Here is a 25595-nt window from a genome sequence, read left to right as displayed (position 1 = left end):
ATGGAATAATTTTTATCGATTATCTTGAGAAGGGAAAAATCATCAACAGTGACTATTATATGGCAGTATTGGAGCGTTTGAAGGTCGAAATGGCGGCAAACGGCCCCATATGAAGAAACAACTGTTGTTCCACCAAGACAACGCACCGTGCCACAAGTCATTTATAACGATGGCAAAAATTCATGAATTGGGCTTCGAATTGCTACCCCACCCAACGTATTCTCCAGATCTGGCCCCCAGCGAATTTTTCTTGTTCTGAGACCTCAAAAGGATGCTCGCAGGGAAAAAATTTGCCTGCATGAAGAGTTGATGGCCGAAACTGAGGCCTATTTTGAGGCAAAACCGAAGGAGTACTACCAAAATGGTATCAGAAAATTGCAAGGTCGTTATAATCGTGGTATCGCTCGTGGAGGGAACTATGTTGAATAATAAAAACGAATTGTGACCAAAAAATGTGTTTTTCTTTGTTAGACCGGGGACTTATCAGCCAACCTGTTATCTAGTGTATCAACAAATATTCTATGTTTACCACACTGGTTCTATTCTTAAGACCAGATCAAGATAGCGTGAGAAGTGAAAGCGCACATGATTGGAAATTAACCCCCACGATGCTACATACAAAAACCTTAAAGATTGGAAACATCAGGTAGGTCCTGATTACTTTATATGCTCGAAAACGGATTGGGATATACCCCAATTTCCAATTCTATATGTTTAGTTGGTAATTGTCTTTGCAAAGGAAAACGGCTACATTGCTCAATTTGTATACCATTGGTCCATTGTACTGCGGGATACCAGTTTTATATACCAAGTGATGCAGTTTCTACAGCTATTTATCCCTAGCATCGTCCAGTGTATGATGTGATCATCCCATTTTCTTAAATGTTTAAGTGTGAAATTTATTCCCTACCCCCCAAAACAAACACCATTTGAACCAAACTTTCTGGGTTAAGATTATATAAAGCATCAACATGACACAAATAGGGTGGTCCGTAAATATTTGTAAACTGCTACAATTCCGATAATACAGATTTTTACAATTTTACGTCCATATCCATACATCTAAATTGGTCCAGATATTAATGTTATTTATTGCGATATAGAAAAATTTTTATAAGCCCTCCATGGTGTTGGGTATTTAAAATTCGGCGCGGTCGATCTTCCTGTCGTATTTAGCTATTTTCGAGACGGAAATATACGAATCATTTTGTTAATCAAATTTTAATTTATTTTGCCGCTTAGGATGATTTCGCCAATTCATGGGGAAGGGTATATGAGCTGATTTACAACCAAGGTTAGGTTAGGTTAGGTTAGGTTAAAGTGGCAGCCCGATTAAGATTCAGGCTCACTTAGACTATTCAGTCCATTGCGATACCACATTAACTAAAAGTACCTATTACATATGGGCACTTCTTGTTTTAACCGCTGAACCTTCTTGATTATTTTTCTTTGTTGAACCAACCAGATTGTTCCAAAAACATTAGCAGACTGCTTAAGTTAACGTTTTCCAGATCCGCCAGTAATCTGAAGCTATATGCTCCTAAAAGTTGCTTGCGCTTTACACAAAATGAAGGACACTCTCACAAGAGGTGTTTAATTGATTCTTTTTCCTCCGCATCATGACAGCTCATACAATAGTCATTATACTTCGCGCCAATAGTTTTTGCAAAATCGCCTATCAGGCAGCGACCCGTTATAGCAGATATCAGGAGTGATATCTGACGTCTCGAGAACATTAGCATATCTAGTGTGCGGTTTAAGTTGAAATGGGGCCATATTTGCTTGGTGTCGTTACAACCCTTGCAATTCTCTCATCGAACATTTGCCATCATTACAGCCTTCTCACGCAGCATGAGCTTTCAGGTAGCTAGTGGCATACCAACAAATTCTAGTTCCCCTGGAATATGTAAGGTAGTCCCTAGCCTTGCCAACTCATCCGCTTCGCAGTTCCCCGGTATGTTCCTATGGCCAGGCACCCATATTAGGTGAATATTGTACTGCTCAGCCATCTCATTGAGAGATTTGCGGCAGTCGATGGCCGTTTTCGAGTTGAGGAACACAGAGTCCAAGGATTTTATTGCAGGTTGACTGTATGAGTATATATTAATGCCCACATTTTTTGGAACATTACTTCTCAGCCAATTCGCCACCTCTCTTATTGCTAATATTTCAGCCTGAAAAACACTACAGTGATTAGGTAATCTTTTCGCTATTCGAAGTTCCAGATCATTAGAATATACTCCGAACCCCACTTGTCCATCCAATTTGGAGCCATCAGTGTAGAAATCTATATATTCTTTATTCCCCGGGGTCTGTGTGCACCACGCCTCACTGTTGGGGATTAGAGTCTCAAACTTTTTGTCGAAAAGTGGACTCGCCAAAGTGTAATCCACTACGTTAGGCACATCTGGCATTATTTTGAGGACAGAACTGTGACCGTAACCTTTTTCCGACCACAGCGATAGTTCGCGCAACCGCACAGCCGTTGTTGCAGCTGACTGTTTGGCCAAAATGGCTAAAGGCAATAGATGCAGCATTACATTAAGGGAATTTGTTCCTGTCTTGCTGAATGCGCCTGAAATACACAAACACGCCATACGCTGAACTTTATCTAAATAAATCGGTTTCTGAAGTGCCGGCCACCAGACTACAACACCATATAGCATTATAGGTCTAACCACTGCCGTGTATAGCCAATGCACAATTTTTGGTTTTATTCCCCACTTTATTTACAACCAACATAATCGCTAAACATTTTGAAATGCAATCATCATCTTTTGATATCAAAAACATTATATTTTTATTTATTTCTACCAATATAATTATATTTAAATCAACAAATATAATATTTAATTGGGAAGGAATTGATTTTTAATTTGGTTATGATTATTATTAAAGTTGGGCAACACAACCGAATGAGGATGGTAACTACAACCGATGTCGTCAGCAAACCCAACCAACGCCATATGTTGTATTAGTTGTGTCGAGCGAATCAGTCGTTGGGTGACACAAGCAAATGAAGAAGGGAACAATGACCAATTCCATAGGTTGATACAATCAACTCCATATGCAGTATTAGTTGCATCTCCCATAACTCGATTGAGTCGACCGAATTAGTCGGGTGACACAACTGCCAACAGATAGTTGCTACAAATGCCAAAATGTGCATGCACAGAGAATACAGATTGGTTGTGATAACCAAATTTATTGGCAACCTCATTTCACCCGAAATGCGCTTAATTGTCCCTCGAGGCCAGAGTTTCACCTTAATTTGTCGATATTTGCAATATCATCTGACCTACATCAATAACAACAACTTGTGTCAAGTTTCAAGCATGTTTATTTCGGGAGCCATCGTGGTGCAATGGTTAGCATGCCCGCCTTGCATACACAAGGTCGTGGGTTCGATTCCTGCTTCGACCGAACACCAAAAAGTTTTTCAGCGGTGGATTATCCCACCTCAGTAATGCTGGTGACATTTCTGAGGGTTTCAAAGCTTCTCTAAGTGGTTTCACTGCAATGTGGAACGCCGTTCCGACTCGGCTATAAAAAGGAGGTCCCTTGTCAATGAGCTTAACATGGAATAGGGCAGCACTCAATGATAAGAGAGAAGTTCACCAATGTGGTATCACAATGGACTAAATAGTCTAAGTGAGCCTGATACATCGGGCTGCCACCTAACCTAACCTAACCTTATTTCGGTTAGCGTGATTAACAGATGGATGGACGGACGGACATTATTAGATCGACTCAGAATTCCACCACTGCCGAAAATATATCGACTTTATGGAGGCCTGAAACCACTATTTCGGAATGACATAATTACCCTCCAAAAATTTCTAGGATCCAAAGATTTTGACTCTTCCTTAAGGATTCTGTTATCGATTCCGAGCCAAAGAAAATTTGTCTTTGTTCAAAGATATAAGACTTTATGGGAGGGACGCAAATTTCCAAAATGTGTTTCCTAATTTTAATAAAATAGTTTTTGAAGCAAATATTATTATAAACTTTCTTTTAATTAAAATTTCATTATTTTAAAGAAATTTGTTCTTAATATGGTATAAGTTGGGCATCCTACAATTTTTGTTGCGTACCACGTAAAAATATTTTGTGACTTTTCTTAATTAATTAATTTTTACATTAAAATTAAAATTGTAAACGATGTTTGTTTTTCTAGAATTTCGTTTGAGAGGAAAGGAATTATTATTGTGTGTATACGAGTAGGAAAACTTATACCAAAATTTGGCCAATAATGTTTCTTCACGACACATATGTGAAACTGGTAGAAATCGGTTATAACACCGGTTTCCACAGTTGGTTTGTATAGAAAAAAAATTTTTTAGTAAATATTCTATAGAAATAAAATTTTGACATTCTTTATATAGAAATAAAATGTTGATAAATTTTATACAGAAATAAACTTTTTATACCCTTCACCACTACTGTGGTACAGGGTATAATAAGTTTGTGCATTTGTATGTAACGCCAAGAAGGAGTAATCATAGACCAACCTTTTAGTATACGGATCGGCTTAGAATTAAATTCTGAGTCGATTTAGCGATGTCCGTCTGTCTGTCTGTCTGTCTGTCTGTCTGTCTGTCTGTCCGTCTGTCTGTCTGTCTGTCTGTTGATGTATTTTTGTGTGCAAAGTACAGCTCGCAGTTTTAGTCCGATTGTCCTAAAATTTGGTATAGGGTTTCGGCTGAAAGACGATCCCTATTGATTTTGGAAAAAATCGGTTCAGATTTAGATATAGCTGCCATATATATTTTTCACCGATCTGGTCATAATTGGTGTGTATATCAACCGATCTTCCTCAAATTCCGTACATCCGAATATTTTATGGGTCTCGAAAAACTTGCAAAATATCAGTCAAATCGGTTCAGATTTAGATATAGCTCCCATATATAGTTTAAGCCCGATTTACACTCATTTGCCCACAGAGGCAAATTTTTAACTCCGATTGAGTTGAAATTTTGCACAGGGAGTAGAATTAGCATTGTAACTATGCGTGCCAAATTTGGTTGAAATCGGTTCAGATTTGGATATATCTCCCATATATAGTTTTCGCCCGATTTACACTCATTTGCCCACAGAGGCAAATTTTTAACTCCGATTGAGTTGAAATTTTGCACAGGGAGTAGAATTAGCATTGTAACTATGCGTGCCAAATTTGGTTGAAATCGGTTCAGATTTGGATATATCTCCCATATATAGTTTTCGCCCGATTTACACTCATATGACCACAGAGGCCAATTTTTAACTCCGATTTAGTTGAAATTTTGCACAGGGAGTAGAATTAGCATTGTAGCTATGCGTGCCAAATTTGGTTGAAATCGGTTCAGATTTAGATATAGCTCCCATATATATGTTTTTCTGATTTCGACAAAAATGGTCAAAATACCAACAATTTCCTTGTAAAATCGCCACTGCTTAGTCGAAAAGTTGTAAAAATGACTCTAATTTTCCTAAACTTCTAATACATATATATCGAGCGATAAATCATAAATAAACTTTTGCGAAGTTTCCTTAAAATTGCTTCAGATTTAAATGTTTCCCATATTTTTTTACTAACATTGTGTTCCACCCTAGTGCATTAGCCGACTAAAATTTTGAGTCTATAGATTTTGCAGAAGTCTATCTAATTCGGTCCAGATCGAGTGATATTTAAATGTATGTTTTTGGGACAAACCTTTATAAATAGCCCCAAACACATTTGACGGATGTGATATGGTATCGAAAATTTAGATCTACAAAGTGGTGCAGGGTATAATATAGTCGGCCCCGCCCGACTTTAGACTTTCCTTACTTGTTTTTTACTAACATTGTGTTCCACCTCAGCGCATTAGCCGACTTAAAAGTAAAATCTATAAGTATTGCAGAACTCTGTACAGATCTCCTCAGATATACAGAATATATGTGTATGGATTCATATAGCATCCAACACATGGACGGATTTGATATGGTATCGAAAATGTGGACTTACAAAGTGGTGAAGGGTATAATATAGTCGGCCCCGCCCGACTTTAGACTTGCCTTACTTGTTTAGAAATAAAATTTTGAGTAAATATTCTATAGAAATAAAATTTTGACAAAATAAATATAAATATGTATTTATAAAATAAAATTTTCTATAGAATTTTGACAAAATTTTCTACACGCAAAGAAAATTTCATTAAAATTCAGCCAACGAAAAATTTTCATTGATATTACGAAACAATTTCATTAATAGAATGGAAATATTCGTTAATAGTATGAAAAGTTAAGTTAATTTACAGAAAATTCGTTATAATAACGAAAAATTTCGTTGTATTAACGAATTTGTTTCATTGGCTGACTTTTAACGACACATTTCGTTAATATAACGAAACCTTTCTATTAGTGTAGAGAAAAAATTGTCTATAGAAATAAAATTTTGTAAAATTTTCTATAGAAATAAAATTTTGACAAAACTTTCTATAGAAATAAAATTTTCTATAGAAATGAAATGAAATAAAATTTTGACAAATGTTTCTACAGACATACAATTTTGCAAATGTTTATACAGAAATAAAACTTTGACAAAAATTTATATAGATGTAATATTTCGACAAAATTTTTTATAGAAATAAAATTTTGAAAATTTTTCCTTTGGAAAAAAAAATGTATAAAAATTTTTATAGAAATTAAATTTTGATAAAACTTTCTTTAGAAGTAAAATTTTAACAAATTTTTCCATAGAAATAAAATGTTGAGAACAATTTTCTATAGAATAAATTTTGACAAAATTTTCTATAGAAATAAAATTTTTACAAAATTTTCTATAGAAATAAAATTTTGACAAAATTTTCTATAGAAATAAAATTTTGACAAAATTTTCTATAGAAATAAAATTTTGACAAAGTTTTCTAGAGAAATCAAACTTTGGCAAAACCTTCTAGAGAAATCAAATTTTGACAAATGTTTCTATAGAAATAAAAATTTAACAAATGTTTCTACAGAAATAAAAGTTTGAGAAAAATTATATAGAAGTAATATTTTGATAAAATTTTCTATAGAAGTTAAATTTTTATAAAATTTCCTTTAGAAATAAAATTTTTTTATCGAATCTAAATTTTGATAAAATTTTCTATAGAAATAAAGTGATGTCAAAATTTTCTATAAACCAATTACTTTAAAAACTTAAAGTTTCGTTTTAGATGATACTAATCCATTGTAAGTTCTCCTTTTTGTAGAAGTAGTCACTTTCCTTGTTGGTGCAAGCTCAAATCGTTATAACATTTAAAAGTCAACACATTTGCAATTCAAGGGATATTTATATACCGAAACAAGTAAGGAAAGTCTAAAGTCGGGCGGGGCCGACTATATTATACCCTTCACCACTTTGTAAGTCCACATTTTCGATACCATATCAAACCGTCCATGTGTTGGATGCTATATGAATCCATACACATATATTCTGTATATCTGAGCAGATCTGTACAGAGTTCTGCAATACTTATAGATTTTACATTTAAGTCGGCTAATGCGCTGAGGTGGAACACAATGTTAGTAAAAAAAATATAGGAAACATTTAAATATGAACCAATTTTGAGGCAACTTCGCAAAAGTGTATTTATGATTTATCGGTCGATAGATGTGTAATAGAGTAATAGGAAAATTTGAGTCACTTTGATAAGTTTTCGACTTAGCCGTGGCGATTTGATAAGGAAAATGTAGGTATTTCGGTCAGTTTTGCCTAATTAGGAAAAACATATATATGGAATCTATATCGAAATCTGAACCGATTGCAATCAAATTTCACATGCATAGTTACTATGTTGAATGTACTCCCTGTGCAAAATTTCACGTAAATCGGATAACAACATTGACCTCTGTGGTCATATGACCGAAAATCGGGCGAAAGATATATATGGGAGCTATATCAAAATCTGAACCGATTTCAACCAAAATAAACACGCATATGCAGAACCTTAATTCTACTGCCTGTGTAAAGTTTCAAGTTCAATTCTGCTCCCTCTGCAAAATTTCACGTAAATCAGAGTAGCACTTTTGCCTCTGTGGGCATATTAGTCCAAATCGGGCGAATGATATATATGGGAGCTATATCTAAATCTGAACCGACTTCAAGTAAATTTTGCACAATTAACGATACTATAAAACGTACTCCTTGTGCAAAATTTCAAGCAACTCAGGGCAAAACTCTGGCTTTTGAGGCCATATAAATCCAAATCGGACGAAAGATATATATGGGAGCTATATCTAAATCTGAACCGATTTTAACCAAATTAAGAACACTTAACGATACTATTAAACGTACTTGTTGTGCAAAATTTGAAGCAAATCAGGGCAAAACTCTGGCTTTTGGGCCATATAAGTCCAAATCGGTCGAAAGATATATATGGGAGCTATATCTAAATCTGCACCGATTTCAACTAAATTTGGTACAATGAACGATACTATTAAACGTACTCGTTGTGCAAAATTTGAAGCAAATCAGGGCAAAACTCTCGCTTTTGGGGCCATATAAGTCCAAATCGGACGAAAGATATATATGGGAGCTATATATAAATCTGAACCGATTTAGCTGATATTTGGCAGTGATAACTATATATGGCAGCTATATCTGAACCGATTTTTTCCAAAACCAATAGCGATTGTCTTCTACCCGAAGAAAGACGTTATGTCAAATTTGAGGACGATCGGACTTAAACTGCGACCTGTACTTTGTGCACAAAATTACATATACAGACAGACGGACGGACAGACAGACAGACGGACATCGCTAAATCGACTCAGAATTTAATTCTAAGCCGATCGGTATACTAAAAGATGGGTATATGACCACTATTTCTTGGCGTTACATACAAATGCACAAACTTATTATACCATGTACCACAGTAGTGGTGAAGGGTATAAACAAATGCACAAACTTATTATACCCTGTACCACAGTAGTGGTGAAGGGTATAAAAATTGTCGCTAATAAGAGAGATCAAGATGTATGATATTGCAAATATTGAAAAAAAAACTTTTAAATAAAATAGTAAATTTCTTTCTACGAAAAAAAATATTTTCACTATCCACCATTTGGGAGCCACCGTGGTGCAATGGTTAGCATGCCCGCCTTGCATACACAAGGTCGTGGGTTCGATTCCTGTTTCGACCGAACACCAAAAAGTTTTTCAGCGGTGGATTATCCCACCTCAGTAATGCTGGTGACGTTTCTGAGGGTTTCAAAGCTTATCTAAGTGGTTTCAGTGCAATGTGGAACGCCGTTCGGACTCGGCTATAAAAAGGAGGTCCCTTGTCATTAAGCTTAACATGGAATCGGGCAGCACTCAGTGATAAGAGAGAAGTTCACCAATGTGGTATCACAATGGACTGAATAGTCTAAGTGAGCCGATACATCGGGCTGCCACCTAACCTAACCTTCACTATCGACAAAAAATTGACCAAAAATGTCAAAATTTGTTTTTTTAATAGATGTTTGGTAAAAGTTTCTTCAGATGTTGGTAGATTATTTTTGTAATGAGTGGCAATCGCGGTTATAACACGTAGCTTCGTGCTATATGTTCCTCTTGTGCAAGCATTTTGGTTTCTATTTGCAATGAATTTGGAATAAAGTTCTAAATATTTCTAGGAACTTGCAATATAATTGAAGATAAGTTCGAGTACGATTTTTGATTACAAGAAACAAAAACAAATTCACACAACAAACAATTTCATATTTGATAATGATGGAGACAATAAACTAAGTAATAAAAAACACTTATAGTGTAATATATAAAAACAAAGTAATAATAATACTGTAAGACAGTATAGTGTGGAAATTTCACAACAGGGGACAAAAACGCATTGCCTATTGGGTCAAATTTGCATTGATTTCAAAGTGGGCCCATAGAATAGTTCGATTATGAAGAACGTCGGATTATTTTCTATTATTTTCTTTTGTGGCTTATCCATGGCTATTTCTTTGCCATATACTAGTGGACAAAATGTGAAGGATCTTTCGGTGAATCCCTTGGATAAAATCAGTTTATTTGAATTATTTTCACGTTCAGCTGATATCATTCTGCGTAATCCTGAAGGTATAGCGAAATGCACTGAGGAATATAAAGAGAAAATTACTGAAATTACTCAAGAATATGAAGATGGCAGTAAGGGATGTACCACTAAAGCTGAATCGGAAAGAGCTAAAGTTGAAAAGGAGTCAGAAGCCGATCAAAAAGATTTGGCCAAAAGAACCAATTCGGTTTGTGAAAATATTAGCAAATGTCAAGATTTGACTACGGCTTCATTGAAATTGGAATGCTTTGCCAATGAGGTAAGTCCACAAAAAAAGAAAGAAACTTTCCATTTCTAATAGAACATTCTCCACTAGGGTTTAGAAGGATCTAAAGCTTTGACTAAAGTCTCTAACGATGCCAAAAAGATCTCTTTATCTTTAAATGAAGCACTACGTCGTATTGATAGTGAAGAGAGGACTTGTATGGCAGAAAATAAATTGCAATTCGAAAGTGCTTCGGCTCAGGCTACAGATGATTTGAACGCGTGTATGTTTGAATCCCTCAACCCACCCGTAACTGTCTAACAAAAAATAATGTATTATATTGAATTTTTGAACATGATTTTCCCAAACGGAATTTCTTGTATTCTGTTTCCAGCACTGATATTGGACGAGTTATTTATGTCTTAAAACTTTATCGGTTCTATCCTATACATTGTAAATAAACCACAGTAGATTAATGTTGGAAACCAACAATAAATAAAGCCATTAGAACTATTTACACTCTACAAGTATAATTTCTGTGTTAATTTCTGTATTTATAAGTGGATTGAACATGGTTTTATATGAACATAAAAGAAGGAAGTGTAATAGAAAAATGTATATGTTATTGCTCCGCATTCGTTTTCTATATCGTGTAGTTTAATATATCCTCCACTATAGGACGAGGGGGGAAGGGAAGGGGACAATATTAAATTTATCATTTCGTTTGTAACACATCGAAATATTTGTTTCAAACCCCATAGAGTCGTGGTGGAAACATTGGTGCAAATAGCTATTATTGACGTAGGTCTTATGGTAAATGGGCAATATCGGACCATTTGTAGGTATAGCGCCCATATAAACCGACCTTCAGATTTGGCTTGCGGTGGAAAAAAATGTTATATGAGAAATGTATCTTCTATACTAAGCTAAACTCGCGTTCGTATTTTAAAGACAAGGAATCTTTGTCTCATGACAATATATTTTTCAGTATTGCTCTTCCGAAAAAATAACTCAGAGGGATTTATTAATATTACGCTGCAACTGGTATAAAAACGATGATCCTTTGTTTGAAAAGCGGGTCTTCGAAACCTTGCATAAGATACATGCCGTACTTTGGCACTGACGAGTTTTTTTTTGGGGGGCTATTATAATAATTTTGAAAGAGATTGTAAAGTTGTGAATTTTCCTTTTCTGCAAGGTCAGGGCATGTTTGATAGCAACGTCATTATTTTAATGTGAGTGGCGCTACTACAATTAAATCTATATGATTTTAGGTCCATTCTAAACTACAAAAGGCAGGTTCATAACTTTAAAAACTGTCGGAGGCTTTCATGCATATCCAATTTCAGACAATTTAGCTTCATTATGTCGTGAATAAAAGAGCCAGACAGACGAACATCGTTAATAATTTATAATATAATAATAATTTATATACTTTTTATGGTTGCATTTTAAATATTTTAATTATACCTCTATTATAAAAAAATAGAACACAAATTTTAAGATAATTGTTATTTAATACTACATTAATGTATAGTGTATCATTAAAAGTCGACAATATTTAACAGAAAGTTAAATTTGGAATTTAAAAACATGTTTTAGTTTTGTAAATAATTCTTCGTTCACTACTTTTCTATCAGCTCTATCGGAGTATAAATTTATCCCTGATAAGGGATGATGTAGTGAGGAAGAATGCGCTGTATAAGAGTGCCCAAAAGGGCCCGATGGGTTGCCTAAAAAAGAACCCAAAGACTCAGCATTGGATTTAATTGGAGTTTCTGTCGTTGTTGTTGACGTATCTTCTTCGGGTTTTGTCGAGGTTGATTCTGTTGTATCTTCTTCAGGTTTAGTTGATGTAGATTCTGTTGTGTCTTCTTCGGGTTTTGTCGATGTAGATTCTGTGGTATCTTCCTCGGGGTTTGTCGATGTAGATTCTGTTGTGTCTTCTTCGGGTTTTGTCGATGTAGATTCTGTTGTGTCTTCTTCGGGTTTTGTCGATGTAGATTCTGTTGTATTTTCTTCAGGTTTTGTCGATGTAGATTCTGTGGTATCTTCCTCGGGGTTTGTCGATGTAGATTCTGTTGTATCTTCTTCAGGTTTAGTTGATGTAGATTCTGTTGTGTCTTCTTCGGGTTTTGTCGTTGTAGATTCTGTGGTATCTTCTTCGGGTTTTGTCGATGTATATTCCGTTGTATCATCTTCGGGTTTTGTCGATGTAGATTCTGTTGTATCTTCTTCAGGTTTAGTTGATGTAGATTCTGTTGTGTCTTCTTCTGGTTTTGTCGATGTAGATTCTGTGGTATCTTCCTCGGGGTTTGTCGATGTAGATTCTGTTGTGTCTTCTTCGGGTTTTGTCGATGTAGATTCCGTTGTATCATCTTCGGGTTTTGTCGATGTAGATTCTGTTGTATCTTCTTCAGGTTTAGTTGATGTAGATTCTGTTGTGTCTTCTTCGGGTTTTGTCGATGTAGATTCTGTGGTATCTTCCTCGGGGTTTGTCGATGTAGATTCTGTTGTGTCTTCTTCGGGTTTTGTCGATGTAGCTTCTGTTGTGTCTTCTTCGGGTTTTGTCGATGTAGATTCTGTTGTATTTTCTTCAGGTTTTGTCGATGTAGATTCTGTGGTATCTTCCTCGGGGTTTGTCGATGTAGATTCTGTTGTATCTTCTTCAGGTTTAGTTGATGTAGATTCTGTTGTGTCTTCTTCGGGTTTTGTCGATGTAGATTCTGTGGTATCTTCCTCGGGGTTTGTCGATGTAGATTCTGTTGTGTCTTCTTCGGGTTTTGTCGATGTAGATTCTGTTGTGTCTTCTTCGGGTTTTGTCGATGTAGATTCTGTTGTATTTTCTTCAGGTTTTGTCGATGTAGATTCTGTGGTATCTTCCTCGGGGTTTGTCGATGTAGATTCTGTGGTATCTTCCTCGGGTTTTGTCGATGTAGATTCTGTTGTCTCTTCTTTTTCTGTAGTTGTTACCGGAGGATTTACAGTTGTAGGAATATCATTTGTTCCATCAATACATTTGGATAATTCCTCATAAAGAGCAGCGGAATCATTTTCATATTGAATTTTGTTTTCTGTAAAGCATAGGTACTCATCGCTATCAATGCGCCGTAGTAATTCTTTTAAGTTGGCCAATAGAACACTAGCATCGTTTGAAACACTGTGCAACGATTTACTACTGAGAGCACCCTAAAATGAAGTGGCCGAAAATCTAAGAACATCAGGACTCAAAGGTATGAAAATGAAGTTCTTACCTCATCAACGTAACATTCGAATATCGATTTTGCTGATTCAGTTTCTTTACAATGCTTGACATTATTACAGGCTTCGTTTGACCGTTCTGTTAAATCCTTAATACGTTCTCCATTCGATTCTTCCAATTCCTCTCTTTTTTCATCAGCTTTCGTTGAACACAACACGTTCTCATTTTCATATTTTTCAACCAATTCAGTCAACTTTGGTAGAAAGTAGTCAAAACATGCTGTGGTTCTTAACGGGTTACGTTGTAGTAGATGGTTTGACCGTGACATAAAATCCAATAGATCAATTTCTGGATTATGTTTGAATGAGGGCGCCGCTTGAGTAGTGATCCACACTAACATAAACGATAAGAATCGAAAACGCATTTTAAATAGATATTTCGTGAACTTGTAACAAAATTTGGAAACTTAATTCCTTTTACGAAGAACTACATTAAAGTACTGTCTTGTATTATCTATTACAAATGTTTATATACCAGCATTGGTTTTTGTAATCATTTTCCTTATAAGTCATAAATTTGGACTATTTATTATGAGTTGTTAGATTTGTGGTATTCTATGTAATTTCCAATATATTGTAGTAATTGAATGTCTAAATACGATTATATGATAAGATAAGAAATATGCACTTGATATGAATTTCCAAAGAAAAAGTCTGCGTTTTTTATACCCTGCGACACACTGTGGAATAGGCATTGAAAAAAAATATTATCGTGAGGCTACAGATTTCTTATCTTTAAAATAATGGTTTTTCTAGTTCAATACCTTCCTTATGTTAGATGCTAGAATAAATAATGAACGCATTACAAATGTTACGACTGTTAAGAATCTGGGTGTAGTTTTTAACAACACCCTCACCTGGTCCAATCATATAAGCACTGGGATCGGTCAGAGTTATTCGAAGCTGCGGACACTTTGGTCGACTCACTATTACGAATATTTCTTTTTCACAACTTTCTCTGTCTCTCTCTCTCTCTTTATCTTTATAGGCAAGACACCAAATGCAGTTACTTGAAATTGGCCGCAAATCGCTTTGGGTAAGCGTCATGTTTGAGTTACAGCGTACGTTGCCTTCGGATGCTAAAATTGACCACCATGAATAAAATATTATAGTTTCCTTTAAAATTTCAGAGGGGTTTGATGACCGATATTCTCCCAAGTAGAGCTTGTACTCCCAAGTAGAACTTGTACACTTCCCGAAGATAAATTTAAAGATTTTACCTATGAAGACTATATCAGATTTTGGATTTATAAGAACCATTGTGTTTGAGTTTTAGAAGAATCATTAACATCTCTTATAAGTATGCAAGAAAATGATGAAATAACATCTTGATTGGAAATCTAAAATCTGTAGATTTTCACCCCCATTATTTAAATGATTACGAGAAAATATGGAAATTTTACATTCACTTTCAAGAAATTTTAATGATCAGTGATCTTCTATACACTCAAGAAGTGAAATCGGTCTATATGGAGGCCTTACCATATGGACCGGTAAAAATTAAATCCGATACACGTTTACTTGAGTCTAAAATACAATTTCAGGCAAATCGGATAAAAACTACGGTTTCTACAAGCCCAAAAAGTATAATTGGGAGATCGGCCTATATGGGGGCTATAATAAAACATTGACCGATACTTACCATTTTCGACGCACCTCTTTATGGTCGTAAAATAATTCTAGATTTCAAATTTCGTACAAATTTGATAAAAACTACGGTTTCTAGAAGTCCATGAAATAAAATCGGGAGATTGGTCTATATGGGGGCTATATCAAAACATGAACCGATTAGAGGTGTGCACGTGACACGAAATTGTCGTGACTCAACAGCGTGAGCGTGATTAACAAACCAAAATGTCGTGCGTGAGTCACGAAAATAATATCTTCGTGAGTGTGCGTGAGTAACGAATTACACTAACGACAATATTCCTGTTCACCACCATAAAACGCTTAAGAGTTAAAATCAATTACAATTCTAGTGACACCTGAGATGTTAAGAGTTTAATAACACTCTCGATTTGAATAATGCTCATGTTTCGGTAAGGTAAATTAATCATAAAATTATTCGTGAGTCACGATAATTTTCGTGATTCATGGTATTTTTCGTGAGTCACGGTATTTTTTGTGAGTCACGACATTTTCGTGCGTGAGTGTGCGTGAATACAAATTTTCTTTTCGTGAGTGTGCGTGAGCGTGAGTCCTACCAAAAAATATCGTGCGTGAGTGTGCGTGAGTATGATTTTTCTGTCGTGAGTGTGCGTGAGCGTGAGTAAACTATTACTCACGTGCACACCTCTAGAACCGATACTCTACTACGGCTTCTATAAGCCCAAGAAATAAAATCTGGAGATCGGTCTATATAGGAGATATACCAAAACAGACAGACAGTCGGAAATCGACTGTCTGTCTGTTGTAATCATGCTACAGTCTTCAATAATGAAGTAATCGTGCTGAAATTTCGCACAAACTCGTCTTTTGTCTGCAGGCAGGTCAAGTTCGAAGATGGGCTTATAAAAACAGTGTTTTTATCCAATTTTCCTGAAATTTGAAATCTAGAGGTATTTTAAGAGCATAAGGAGGTGTGCCCAAAATGGTGAGTATAGGTCCATGTTTTGGTATAGCCCCAATATATCGAACGAAAGCTTTCTTTCGTATTCCAAACGAAAAAAAAACAAATAGATTTTTTCCTCTATTTCGAAAGGCAAGTCACTTCATATTCTTGTCTAGTAAAAAACGAACATAAACATTATGTATCAAGAAATACCCGTAAGTGAATTCTCAGGCCAAACATTTGAAAATACTCACTTTTGATAACACAAACAAAATTGACCTTTTTTTGTGTTGATTTCAAATTTATAGCAAATTTTCACAAATTTGAGGTCGCTGAATCCAAATCTGCACTTGGTTTTTTTTTATCAGCTCGACTTTCGAGATATACCGTTATGTTCAAAATTAAGGCACTTCCGCTGCATATATTGGAATAACTTGAAATCGGTTCACCATATTAAATTGAAACAAGTAAATACGGCCGTAAGTTCGGCCAGGCCGAATCTTATGTACCCCCCACCATGGATTGCTTAGAAACTTCTACGAAAGACTGTCAACCACAATCGAATTACTTGGGTTGTGGTATCTTAAAACTTCTTAACATCGTTTTCTAAATTGTGAGTTAGTCCATACGTGGTATATATTAGACAAAAAAGGTATGTATAGGTAAGTCTGCAAATAATTACGAATCGATATGGACTTTTGCACGGTACGTAGAGAGCCAAAATTGAAATATGGGGGTCGCCTATATGGGGGCTATATACAATTATGAACTTGATATGGACCAATTTTTTGTGATTGGGGATCGATTTATCTGAGGGTTATATATAACTATAGACCGATGTGGACTTTGTTAGGCATGGTTGTTAACGGCCGTATACTAGCACAATGTACCAAATTTCAACTGACTCGGATGAAATTTGCTCCTCCAAGTGGCTCCAAAACCAAATATCGGGATCGGTTTGTATGGTGCCTATATATGATTATGGACTGATATGGACCACTTTAGGCATGGTTGTTAAATATCATATACTACCACCACGTATCAAATTTCAACCAGATCGGATGAATTTTGCTTCTCCAAAAGGCACCGGAGGTCAAATCTGGGGATCGGTTTATATGGGGGCTATATATACCCAGCAAAAAATGCGTCGCCAAAAAAGTAATGAAAATGTTCTTTTTGGATCCGGAAGTGGTGCAAAATTGACGCAGAAGCGATGAATTTAACATGGGCTTGTCATAGGACGGAAGTCCTCCATTTCAACAGCCGTTGCACTGAATTTGCATCACTTCTTTAGGTGTGATCCGAATTCAATATTTTGGATGTGAATTAAAAAATTCTGTGATATTTTGTCAAATAAATAATTATAATAAATTTTTGACCTCAAATATTTTAAATTTGAAAAAATTTAAATGATTTTATTTTTTATGAACTCTTACTCTGTTTTTAACCTTTTTGAAACAAAAAAAGTTAAAATTACCCACTAAAAGTATGAAAAAAACCGAGTTATAAAGAATTGATTTAAAAGAACTTCCTGGGTATCTAAAATAAAGAACATCATTCGGAGTGCATCTTCTGGAAGTGCTTTTAAAGTTGTGCCTTTGGAAGAACTTCCAAATTTTTTTGCTGGGTAATTATGGACTGATATGAACCAATTCCTGCATGGTTGTTGGATGAAATTTGCTTCTCTACCATATTTCTCCAAATACGACACACCTATATATGGGAGCTATATCTAAAACTTAACCAATTTGAACAACATTGCTAAAATAGTAATTGAACTGTCAGTGAAAATTTTCAAGTAAATCTGATTGAAACTTTGACATGCGGCTGTAATATGAATCTCAATCAAGCGAAAGATATATATGGGAGCTATATGTAAGACTGAACCGATTTCAACAATACTAGGTAGGAAAATTTTGAAGCAAATCCAGTCGAAACTCTGGCCTCTGGGGCCAATTATTTACATCCTTATTTAAATCTGAAACGATTTCAAACAAATTTGGCACGCATAGCTACTATACTAATTATACTCCCTGTGCAAAGTCTCACGTAAATCGGAATTAAATTTTGACCTCTATGGTGGTATGAGTGTAAATCGGGCGAAAGATATATCTGAAACGATTTTGCAAACTATTCGGATGTACGAAAATTTAAGAAGATCGGTTGATAAACACATTAACTATGACCAGATCATGATAAATATATATGAAAGCTATATCTACACGCTCACAAAAAATCGCTTCTGTAACATATACTCCCAAACATATTTTGCTTCAAGCATATACATTTTTGGCTATTGCCCAAACATTTATATGTTTGATCTCTTCCAATATATAATATGTTTGAAAGCATATTGGTCTAAACAATATATGTTTGGGTAGTCAATTTCCAAACATTTTGTTTTTTGCATCCAAATTCAATAATGTTGTCTTCCAAAAAACAATTTGTTATTATGTGAACATATAATATGTTTGGAAGCATTTTGCACCCAAAAATATTATATGCTTAAAAAATTCTCCCAAACAATATTGTGCTCAAAAATTTTTTATTTATTTATTTATATATTTACAATCATAATGAATTATGAAAATAAACAGGTAATATAGGTGCTAACAACATAGGTTTTCGACCTGAATGCTCAAAATTTTGTTTCTGCCCAATTGTATATTCCCCCACATCTTTCTCACTTCCACGAGATTTTTTAGTTCTTAGCACCTTTTCTGTAATACAAACATTGTAGAAGAAATTATTCAATTTTATGATTTTTTTTATTTTAATTTTACCTTTTGCCGGACGGGGATTCGAACAGCGGACCGCACAGTTTGTAAGGATCAAAGTAGTAGCTGATCAATTGGCCAAGGAAAAATAAAATGTTAATTTTGTAATAACAAGCAACAACCACCAACTTAATTCAATATCGCTCCCTGTTAAATAGCGCTCCAAGCTATTAAACACATATATGTTTATAGGCTATTTCTAAATTAATATATGTTTGCATCCAAGCATATTATATTTAAAAACATTTTATGTCCCAAACATAATATGTTCTAACATATTAACATATATGTCCCAAACATGTTATGCTAGTTTATGAACATTATATGCTTGCACTCAAAAATATTGTGTTTAAAAATTTGTTTTCCAAACATATAATGTTTATAGCCAAACATATGAAAAACAGTCTTTTTCATCCGTGTAAATCTGAACCAATTTTTTTCAAACCACACAGCGATTGCCTTTGAGCCAAAGTAAGGCCCTATGCCAAATTTGAGGATGATCGGACTTAAACAGAGTGCTGTACTTTACAAAATACATGTCGACTCAAAAAGTAATTCTAAAACTATTGGTATACTAAACGATGGGTCTCAGAATGCTCCTTCCTGGTGTTACATACAAATGAACAAACTTATTATGCCTTGTACCACAGTAGTGGTGGAGGTTACAAAAACATAAAAATTTGATATATCGAAGGAATTTGTATGGTAAAAATAGGTGTAATGTGTACGTTAACTTTTATGAATATATACAGAAATTGCATGAAATAACACCCCTCAGATGATTTAACATCTAACTACTGCAGATTATTAACGCCATTACTAAAACGAACTCGAGAATAATAATAAAAAAGTTCTACTTCAAGTTTCAGGCAATTGTGATGATAAGTACATGGTCTTTATTAAAAAAAAAATCAAAAAAAAAATGGATGGTCAGAAAAACAAGGAACATGAATTTCCCGACCCTGTAATGATAGTAGAATAGGTTTGTGACATTTGAGAACCGTTTAAATGGTTATTGCCAGCATACTTTTCTCTTGGCCAAAAATTTCTTTACACAAAGACAAAATACATGGCTTTCGCGACAATGACATGTTCTAGATAAATGGATGCGATAAACATGCCCACACATTTATTTTCTGTGCGTGCAAAAAATCAAATCGGGACCCCATTCTGTATGGTTTATCAAAATATGCACCGATACATACCGCACATATTATTGTGGACCCAAAATATGTCTAGATTTCCTATATATATGGGGACATATGCATTTGTGGACCAAAACACCGCTAGTTATCCTAATTCGCATAAAAATGTCCGTGTCTAGATACTCAAGAATTCTAAGGGGGACCGATATAACATAGTTCATCTTCGAACTTCACGTGACAATTGAAGGCTGTAGTTTAATTACAACAGAAATTACGAAATTTCGCTATGTTACAAATGAAATGGCAAACTTACCACGCTTTATATAAAAAAACGTATACAAAAAAACAAACTTTTTTCCGTTACATTTTTTCTTTGTTTGTGAATAACAATAACCATATCACAGTGTAAATGATTACATATCAATAATAACAAGTATATACGGCCGTAAGTTCGGCCAGGCCGAAGCTTATGTACCCTCCATCATGGATTGCGTAGAAACTTCTTCTAAACACCGCCATCCACAATCGAATTACTTAAGTTGCGGTAACGCTTGCCGATGGCAAGGTATCTTAAAACCTCCTAACACCATCTTCTAAATTGTATGTAAGTCCATACGTGGTATATATTAAATCAAAAAAGATCGATCCAATACGTATATAATTCAGTTTGACAAAGTAGACATAAAATTTTGACAAAATTTTCTACAGAAATAAAATTTTAACAAAATTTTCTATAGAAAGAAAATTTTGACACAAATTTCTACAGAAAATTTTGACAAAATATTCTATAGAAAGAAAATATTGACACAAATTTCTACAGAAAATTTTGACAAAATATTCTATAGAAAGAAAATTTTGTCAAAAATTTCTACAGAAATAAAATTTTAACAAAATTTTCTATAGAAATAAACTTTTGACAAAATTTTCTATAGAAATTAAATCTTGGTAGATTATTTGTGGCTCAAGTGGCAACCACGATTATGAACCGAATAAAATTTGAACAAAATTTTCTATAGAAATAAAATTTTGACAAAATTTTCTATAGAAATAAAATTTTGAAAATGATGAAAAATTTATTATGAACCGAATAAAATTTTAACAAAATTTTCTCTAGAAATAAAATTTTGACAAAATTTTCTATAGAAATAAAATTTTGACAAAATTTTCTATAGAAATAAAATTTTGGTAGATTATTTTTGGCTCTAGTGGCAACCATGATTATGAACCGATATGGACCAATTTTTGTGTGATTGGACCAATTTTGGTATGGTTGTTAGCGACCATATACTAACACCACGTTCCTAATTTGAACCGGATCGGATGAATTTTGCTCCTCCAAGAGGCTCTGTAGGTCAAATCTGGAGAACGTTTTATATGGGGGCTATATATAATTATGGACCGATATGGACCAATTTTTGCATGGTTGTTAGAGACCATATACCAACATCACACTGAAAAAACAGCGAACCCACCAGGAAGAAAACTTTCGGTTAATTTTAGAAAATTTTGAATATTTGTAGAAAATTTAAACTAAACAGTATTACAAACGTTGGCATCACGCCGATGTCATAAAAATAAGTAAATATTTTTCGACAAATTCAAGAAAATTTATTAGACATAACTAAGTTTTTTCACTTTTTAAAGAAAATTTTGTAGTTGAAAGGAAAAACTAGGAGTTAAAAATTGCAAGAATGTCTTTAGTGACATACGAAGTTCATGTTGGACGCATTTTTGGTAAAATTTACAAATTTAAAGAAATTCTGAACTATTTTGTGGAAGACACGAATTTAGTTAATCTTTATGCTTCATTTGAGTATATTTTTTTCCTCGGTTTTAGTTAATTTAACTAACGTACACAAAAAATTATTAGAGTAAAGGAAACTTTCTCCAAACATAATAATTCCATGAACTAAAATAAAGTTAAATAGGCTTTAGTGAAATAGAGAGTTCACTTTTTTTTGAGTGCACGTACCAAATTTCAGTCGGATCGGATGAAATTTGCTTCTCTTTGAGGCTCCGCAAGCCAAATTTGGGGATCGGTTTATATGGGGGCTACATATAATTATGGACCGATGTGGACCAATTTTTGCATGATTGTTAGAGACCATATACCAACACCATGTACCAAATTTCAGCCGGATCGGATGAAATATGCTTCTCTTAGAGGCTCCACAAGCCAAATCTGGGGATCGGTTTATATGGGGGATATATATAATTAAGGACCGATATGGACCAATTTTTGCATGGTTGTTAGAGACCATATACCAACATCATGTACCAAATTTCAGCCGGATCGGATGAAATTTTCGTCTCTTTGAGGCTCCGCAAGCCAGATCGGGGGATCGGTTTATATGAGGGCTATATATAATTATGGACCGATGTGGACCAATTTTTGCATGGTTGTTAGAGACCATATACCAACACCATGTACCAAATTTCTGCCGGATCGGATGAAATTTGCTTCTCTTTTAGGCTCCGCAAGCCAAATCTGGGGATATATATATATATATATATATATATATATATATATATATATATATATATATATATATATATATATATATATATATATATATATATATATATATATATATATATATATATATATATATATATATATATATATATATATATATATATATATATATATATAATTTTGTTAAATGTTTCACTGAATATTTTCATAGGAAAACATGACGAATGCAATGACAATATTGGAGAGAAACATATTTTCAATTTTGACCTTTACAAATAGCACCTTCGTTGTTATACAAGTTGTTAAATATTTTTTTTCCGGTCATGATATTCTAATCCATTGTTTTTGAAATTTTGTACAATTTTAAACCAAAAAGTACACTTCTTTATTCTCGTTGGTACAATTTACCTATTGGTTTCAAATATTGGTGTTTTCTAAATACACTGGTCGGTTGCGGTAGATCGCTGTTGGAAAAACGCGTATTACATCGTGACAGGATATGAATCGTAGATATACACGTATGAGTCGGAAAGTAAATATTATTCGTCTGTAACGATATTTCAAGATGAGCCTGATCCAACAAAAGTTGCCGGAAACGAAGAATTTTCAAGCATATGATCACCTGTTTTCAGAAAAACTGGACACCTGAATATGCGGTTGATGCGTTCAGAATGCATGTTTTGGAGATACCTCCTTCATGTATTCTATGGTGGGGCGCTTCCGTGGTGCCATACGAAGTTAGTTAAGTTGACACTAACATGTCCATGGGTTCACATTTCTCTGAGTGTAGGTATAGATAGGTATCGACATATTCGACAATTATAAAATAATTGAAGTAACTTTCTCCCTACCTATATCTCTGACACACGGATTATTATACGCTTTAGTGATTTGGAAAATTATATACTAACCTATTTATGAATACTTGAGTATAATATTATATAGTATTTATGGTATAATATTATAAATAATATTTATTATGGAATACATTTTTATGCATTTGAAACTTAGTCTCTGTTTTCTCTATTTTCCATTTGGTCTTATTATTTTTTTCGAATTGGGTCATGTTGAAGGTTGTATATTTCATATTAATGTATTGCTTGCCATTTGTCCATGTAAGGCCCTTTGGTTGCCTCATGTTTAAAAGTTGCTTTTAATTGTAAAATTTTTAGAGTGTGAATCGTAATTTGCGTGTGGAATCCTTGAACGCAACGTGCGAATATACAAGTGATCTTGTTAAACAGCTGGAATGTAATGTCATCAAAATGACCACCAACCGTTTCGCCATTAATGTTTTATTTGAACTAAACCGAAAATTACCCTCTTATGCAGAAGTTGGAATAGTTCTGAATTTCAGACCTTTGCTTGGTCAAAAAGTAATTAGGTTTGTCGATATAAAGCTGAGGATATGCGATGTTCTGAGGAATGTTAAAATAATGCCATTGATAAAGGGTATTATCGATAAAGTACGAAGTTTTAGTAATATACCAGTTACATGTCCATTCCGTGGGGTAAGTTGTAATTTCTAGTATGTTTGATAGAGAAATGTTCAAATGGAAATCAGATTAGTAAATACAACAGAAAGTTTGATTAGACCGTGTCTTAACCCTATACAGAACAAAATTCCGCATGTAAAACTAACACATTACTAATTTGCGCACCCAATATATATCAGGTTATAAAAATTAGGGCATGAGTGAGGTGCCCCTCCCTTTTTGCAGAGAGAACCTCTCCAACCTTTCGTGAACATTTTAATAAAACCGGGAAACATGAGTTCAATTGGCAAAAAAGTCGGTTCAGCCGATCTGTGTTTTTCATTTATACATATCTACTAATTTCTGTTTACCTTTTTCCAGGACTACATATACACCATTTCCAATCTGAATATTACCAACGACCTATTTCCCTCCTGGGCATCGGCCATGCAATTTAATTTTACCATGCATTTCTATCTTAATCAAAAACGCGTTGCTATGTATCATCTAGCTGGCATTGCGGTTGAAAAAAAGAATTAGATTAAAAAAATGTTTTAATAAAAAATTTTGGCATTCTTTACGTACTCCAAAATGGGTAATTCCTTATTAATTTGTTTTACTTTTAGATTGGCATGTTCAATAAGGAAAATACTTATTTACTTTAATACCGGGGTGGCGCTATGAATATTGGCCCCATGAAAATTAGACCCAAATTTCTATACCCTCCACCATAGGATGGGGGGTATATTAACTTTGTCATTCCGTTTGTAACACATCGAAATATTGCTCTACCCATAAAGTAACAGGTTGGCTGATAACTCCCCGGTCTGACACATAGATGGCGTCGCTAGTATTAAATGCATATTATTTTTATACCCTCCATCATAGGATGGGGGTATATTAACTTTGTCATTCCGTTTGTAACACATCGAAATATTGCTCTAAGACCCCATAAAGTATATATATTCTGGGTCGTGGTGAAATTCTGAGTCGATCTAAGCATGTCCGTCCGTCCGTCCGTCCGTCTGTTGAAATCACGCTAACTTCCGAACGAAACAAGCTATCGACTTGAAACTTGGCACAAGTAATTGTTATCGATGTAGGTCGGATGGTATTGAAAATGGGCCATATCGGTCCACTTTTACGTATAGCCCCCATATAAAGGGACCCTCAGATTTGGATTGTGGAACCTCTAACAGAAGCATATTTCATCCTATCCGGCTGAAATTTGGTACATGGTGTTGGTATATGGTCTCTAACAACCATGCAAAAATTGATCCACATCGGTCCATAATTATGTATAACCCCCATATAAACCGATCCCCAGATTTGGCTTGCGGAGCCTAAAAGAGAAGCAAATTTCATCCGATCCGGCAGAAATTTGGTACATGGTGTTGGTATATGGTCTCTAACAACCATGCAAAAATTGGTCCACATCGGTCCATAATTATATATAGCCCTCATATAAACCGATCCCCCGATTTGGCTTGCGAAGCCTCAAAGAGACGAAAATTTCATCCGATCCGGCTGAAATTTGGTACATGATGTTGGTATATGGTCTCTAACAACCATGCAAAAATTGGTCCATATCGGTCCTTAATTATATATATCCCCCATATAAACCGATCCCCAGATTTGGCTTGTGGAGCCTCTAAGAGA

At 34.6% G+C, this 25595-nt stretch overlaps 3 protein-coding genes and 1 long non-coding RNA gene across 4 annotated transcripts; 3 read left to right on the top strand and 1 right to left on the bottom strand.

Moving 5' to 3' along the window:
- The first annotated feature begins 9784 nt into the window (after positions 1 to 9784).
- Positions 9785 to 10784, top strand: LOC142230164 (uncharacterized). Its single transcript, XM_075300795.1, has 2 exons — positions 9785 to 10305; positions 10363 to 10784. Exons 1-2 carry the CDS (start codon positions 9895 to 9897, stop codon positions 10570 to 10572), a joined length of 621 nt encoding a protein of 206 aa, XP_075156910.1. The 5' UTR covers positions 9785 to 9894; the 3' UTR covers positions 10573 to 10784.
- A 964-nt stretch (positions 10785 to 11748) lies between these two features.
- On the bottom strand, positions 11749 to 13956 carry LOC142230163 (uncharacterized). The gene is made up of 2 exons (XM_075300794.1): positions 13506 to 13956; positions 11749 to 13440 (listed from the first exon to the last, which is right to left on the bottom strand). The coding sequence occupies exons 1-2, from the start codon at positions 13875 to 13877 to the stop codon at positions 11824 to 11826; spliced, it is 1989 nt and encodes a 662-aa protein (XP_075156909.1). The 5' UTR covers positions 13878 to 13956; the 3' UTR covers positions 11749 to 11823.
- A 381-nt stretch (positions 13957 to 14337) lies between these two features.
- LOC142230169 (uncharacterized) lies at positions 14338 to 14909 on the top strand. The gene is made up of 2 exons (XR_012720594.1): positions 14338 to 14573; positions 14643 to 14909. It is a non-coding gene; the product is annotated as an uncharacterized LOC142230169 (long non-coding RNA).
- A 1351-nt stretch (positions 14910 to 16260) lies between these two features.
- On the top strand, positions 16261 to 24535 carry LOC142231038 (uncharacterized). Its single transcript, XM_075301656.1, has 3 exons — positions 16261 to 16278; positions 23634 to 23972; positions 24318 to 24535. The coding sequence occupies exons 1-3, from the start codon at positions 16261 to 16263 to the stop codon at positions 24474 to 24476; spliced, it is 516 nt and encodes a 171-aa protein (XP_075157771.1). The 3' UTR covers positions 24477 to 24535.
- The last annotated feature ends 1060 nt before the right edge of the window (positions 24536 to 25595 follow it).

The sequence above is a fragment of the Haematobia irritans genome, chromosome 3 (genome assembly GCF_050003625.1).
Source record: "Haematobia irritans isolate KBUSLIRL chromosome 3, ASM5000362v1, whole genome shotgun sequence".
In the NCBI taxonomy this organism is placed as follows: domain Eukaryota; kingdom Metazoa; phylum Arthropoda; class Insecta; order Diptera; family Muscidae; genus Haematobia; species Haematobia irritans.
This window is presented reverse-complemented; position numbering and strand designations above follow the sequence as displayed.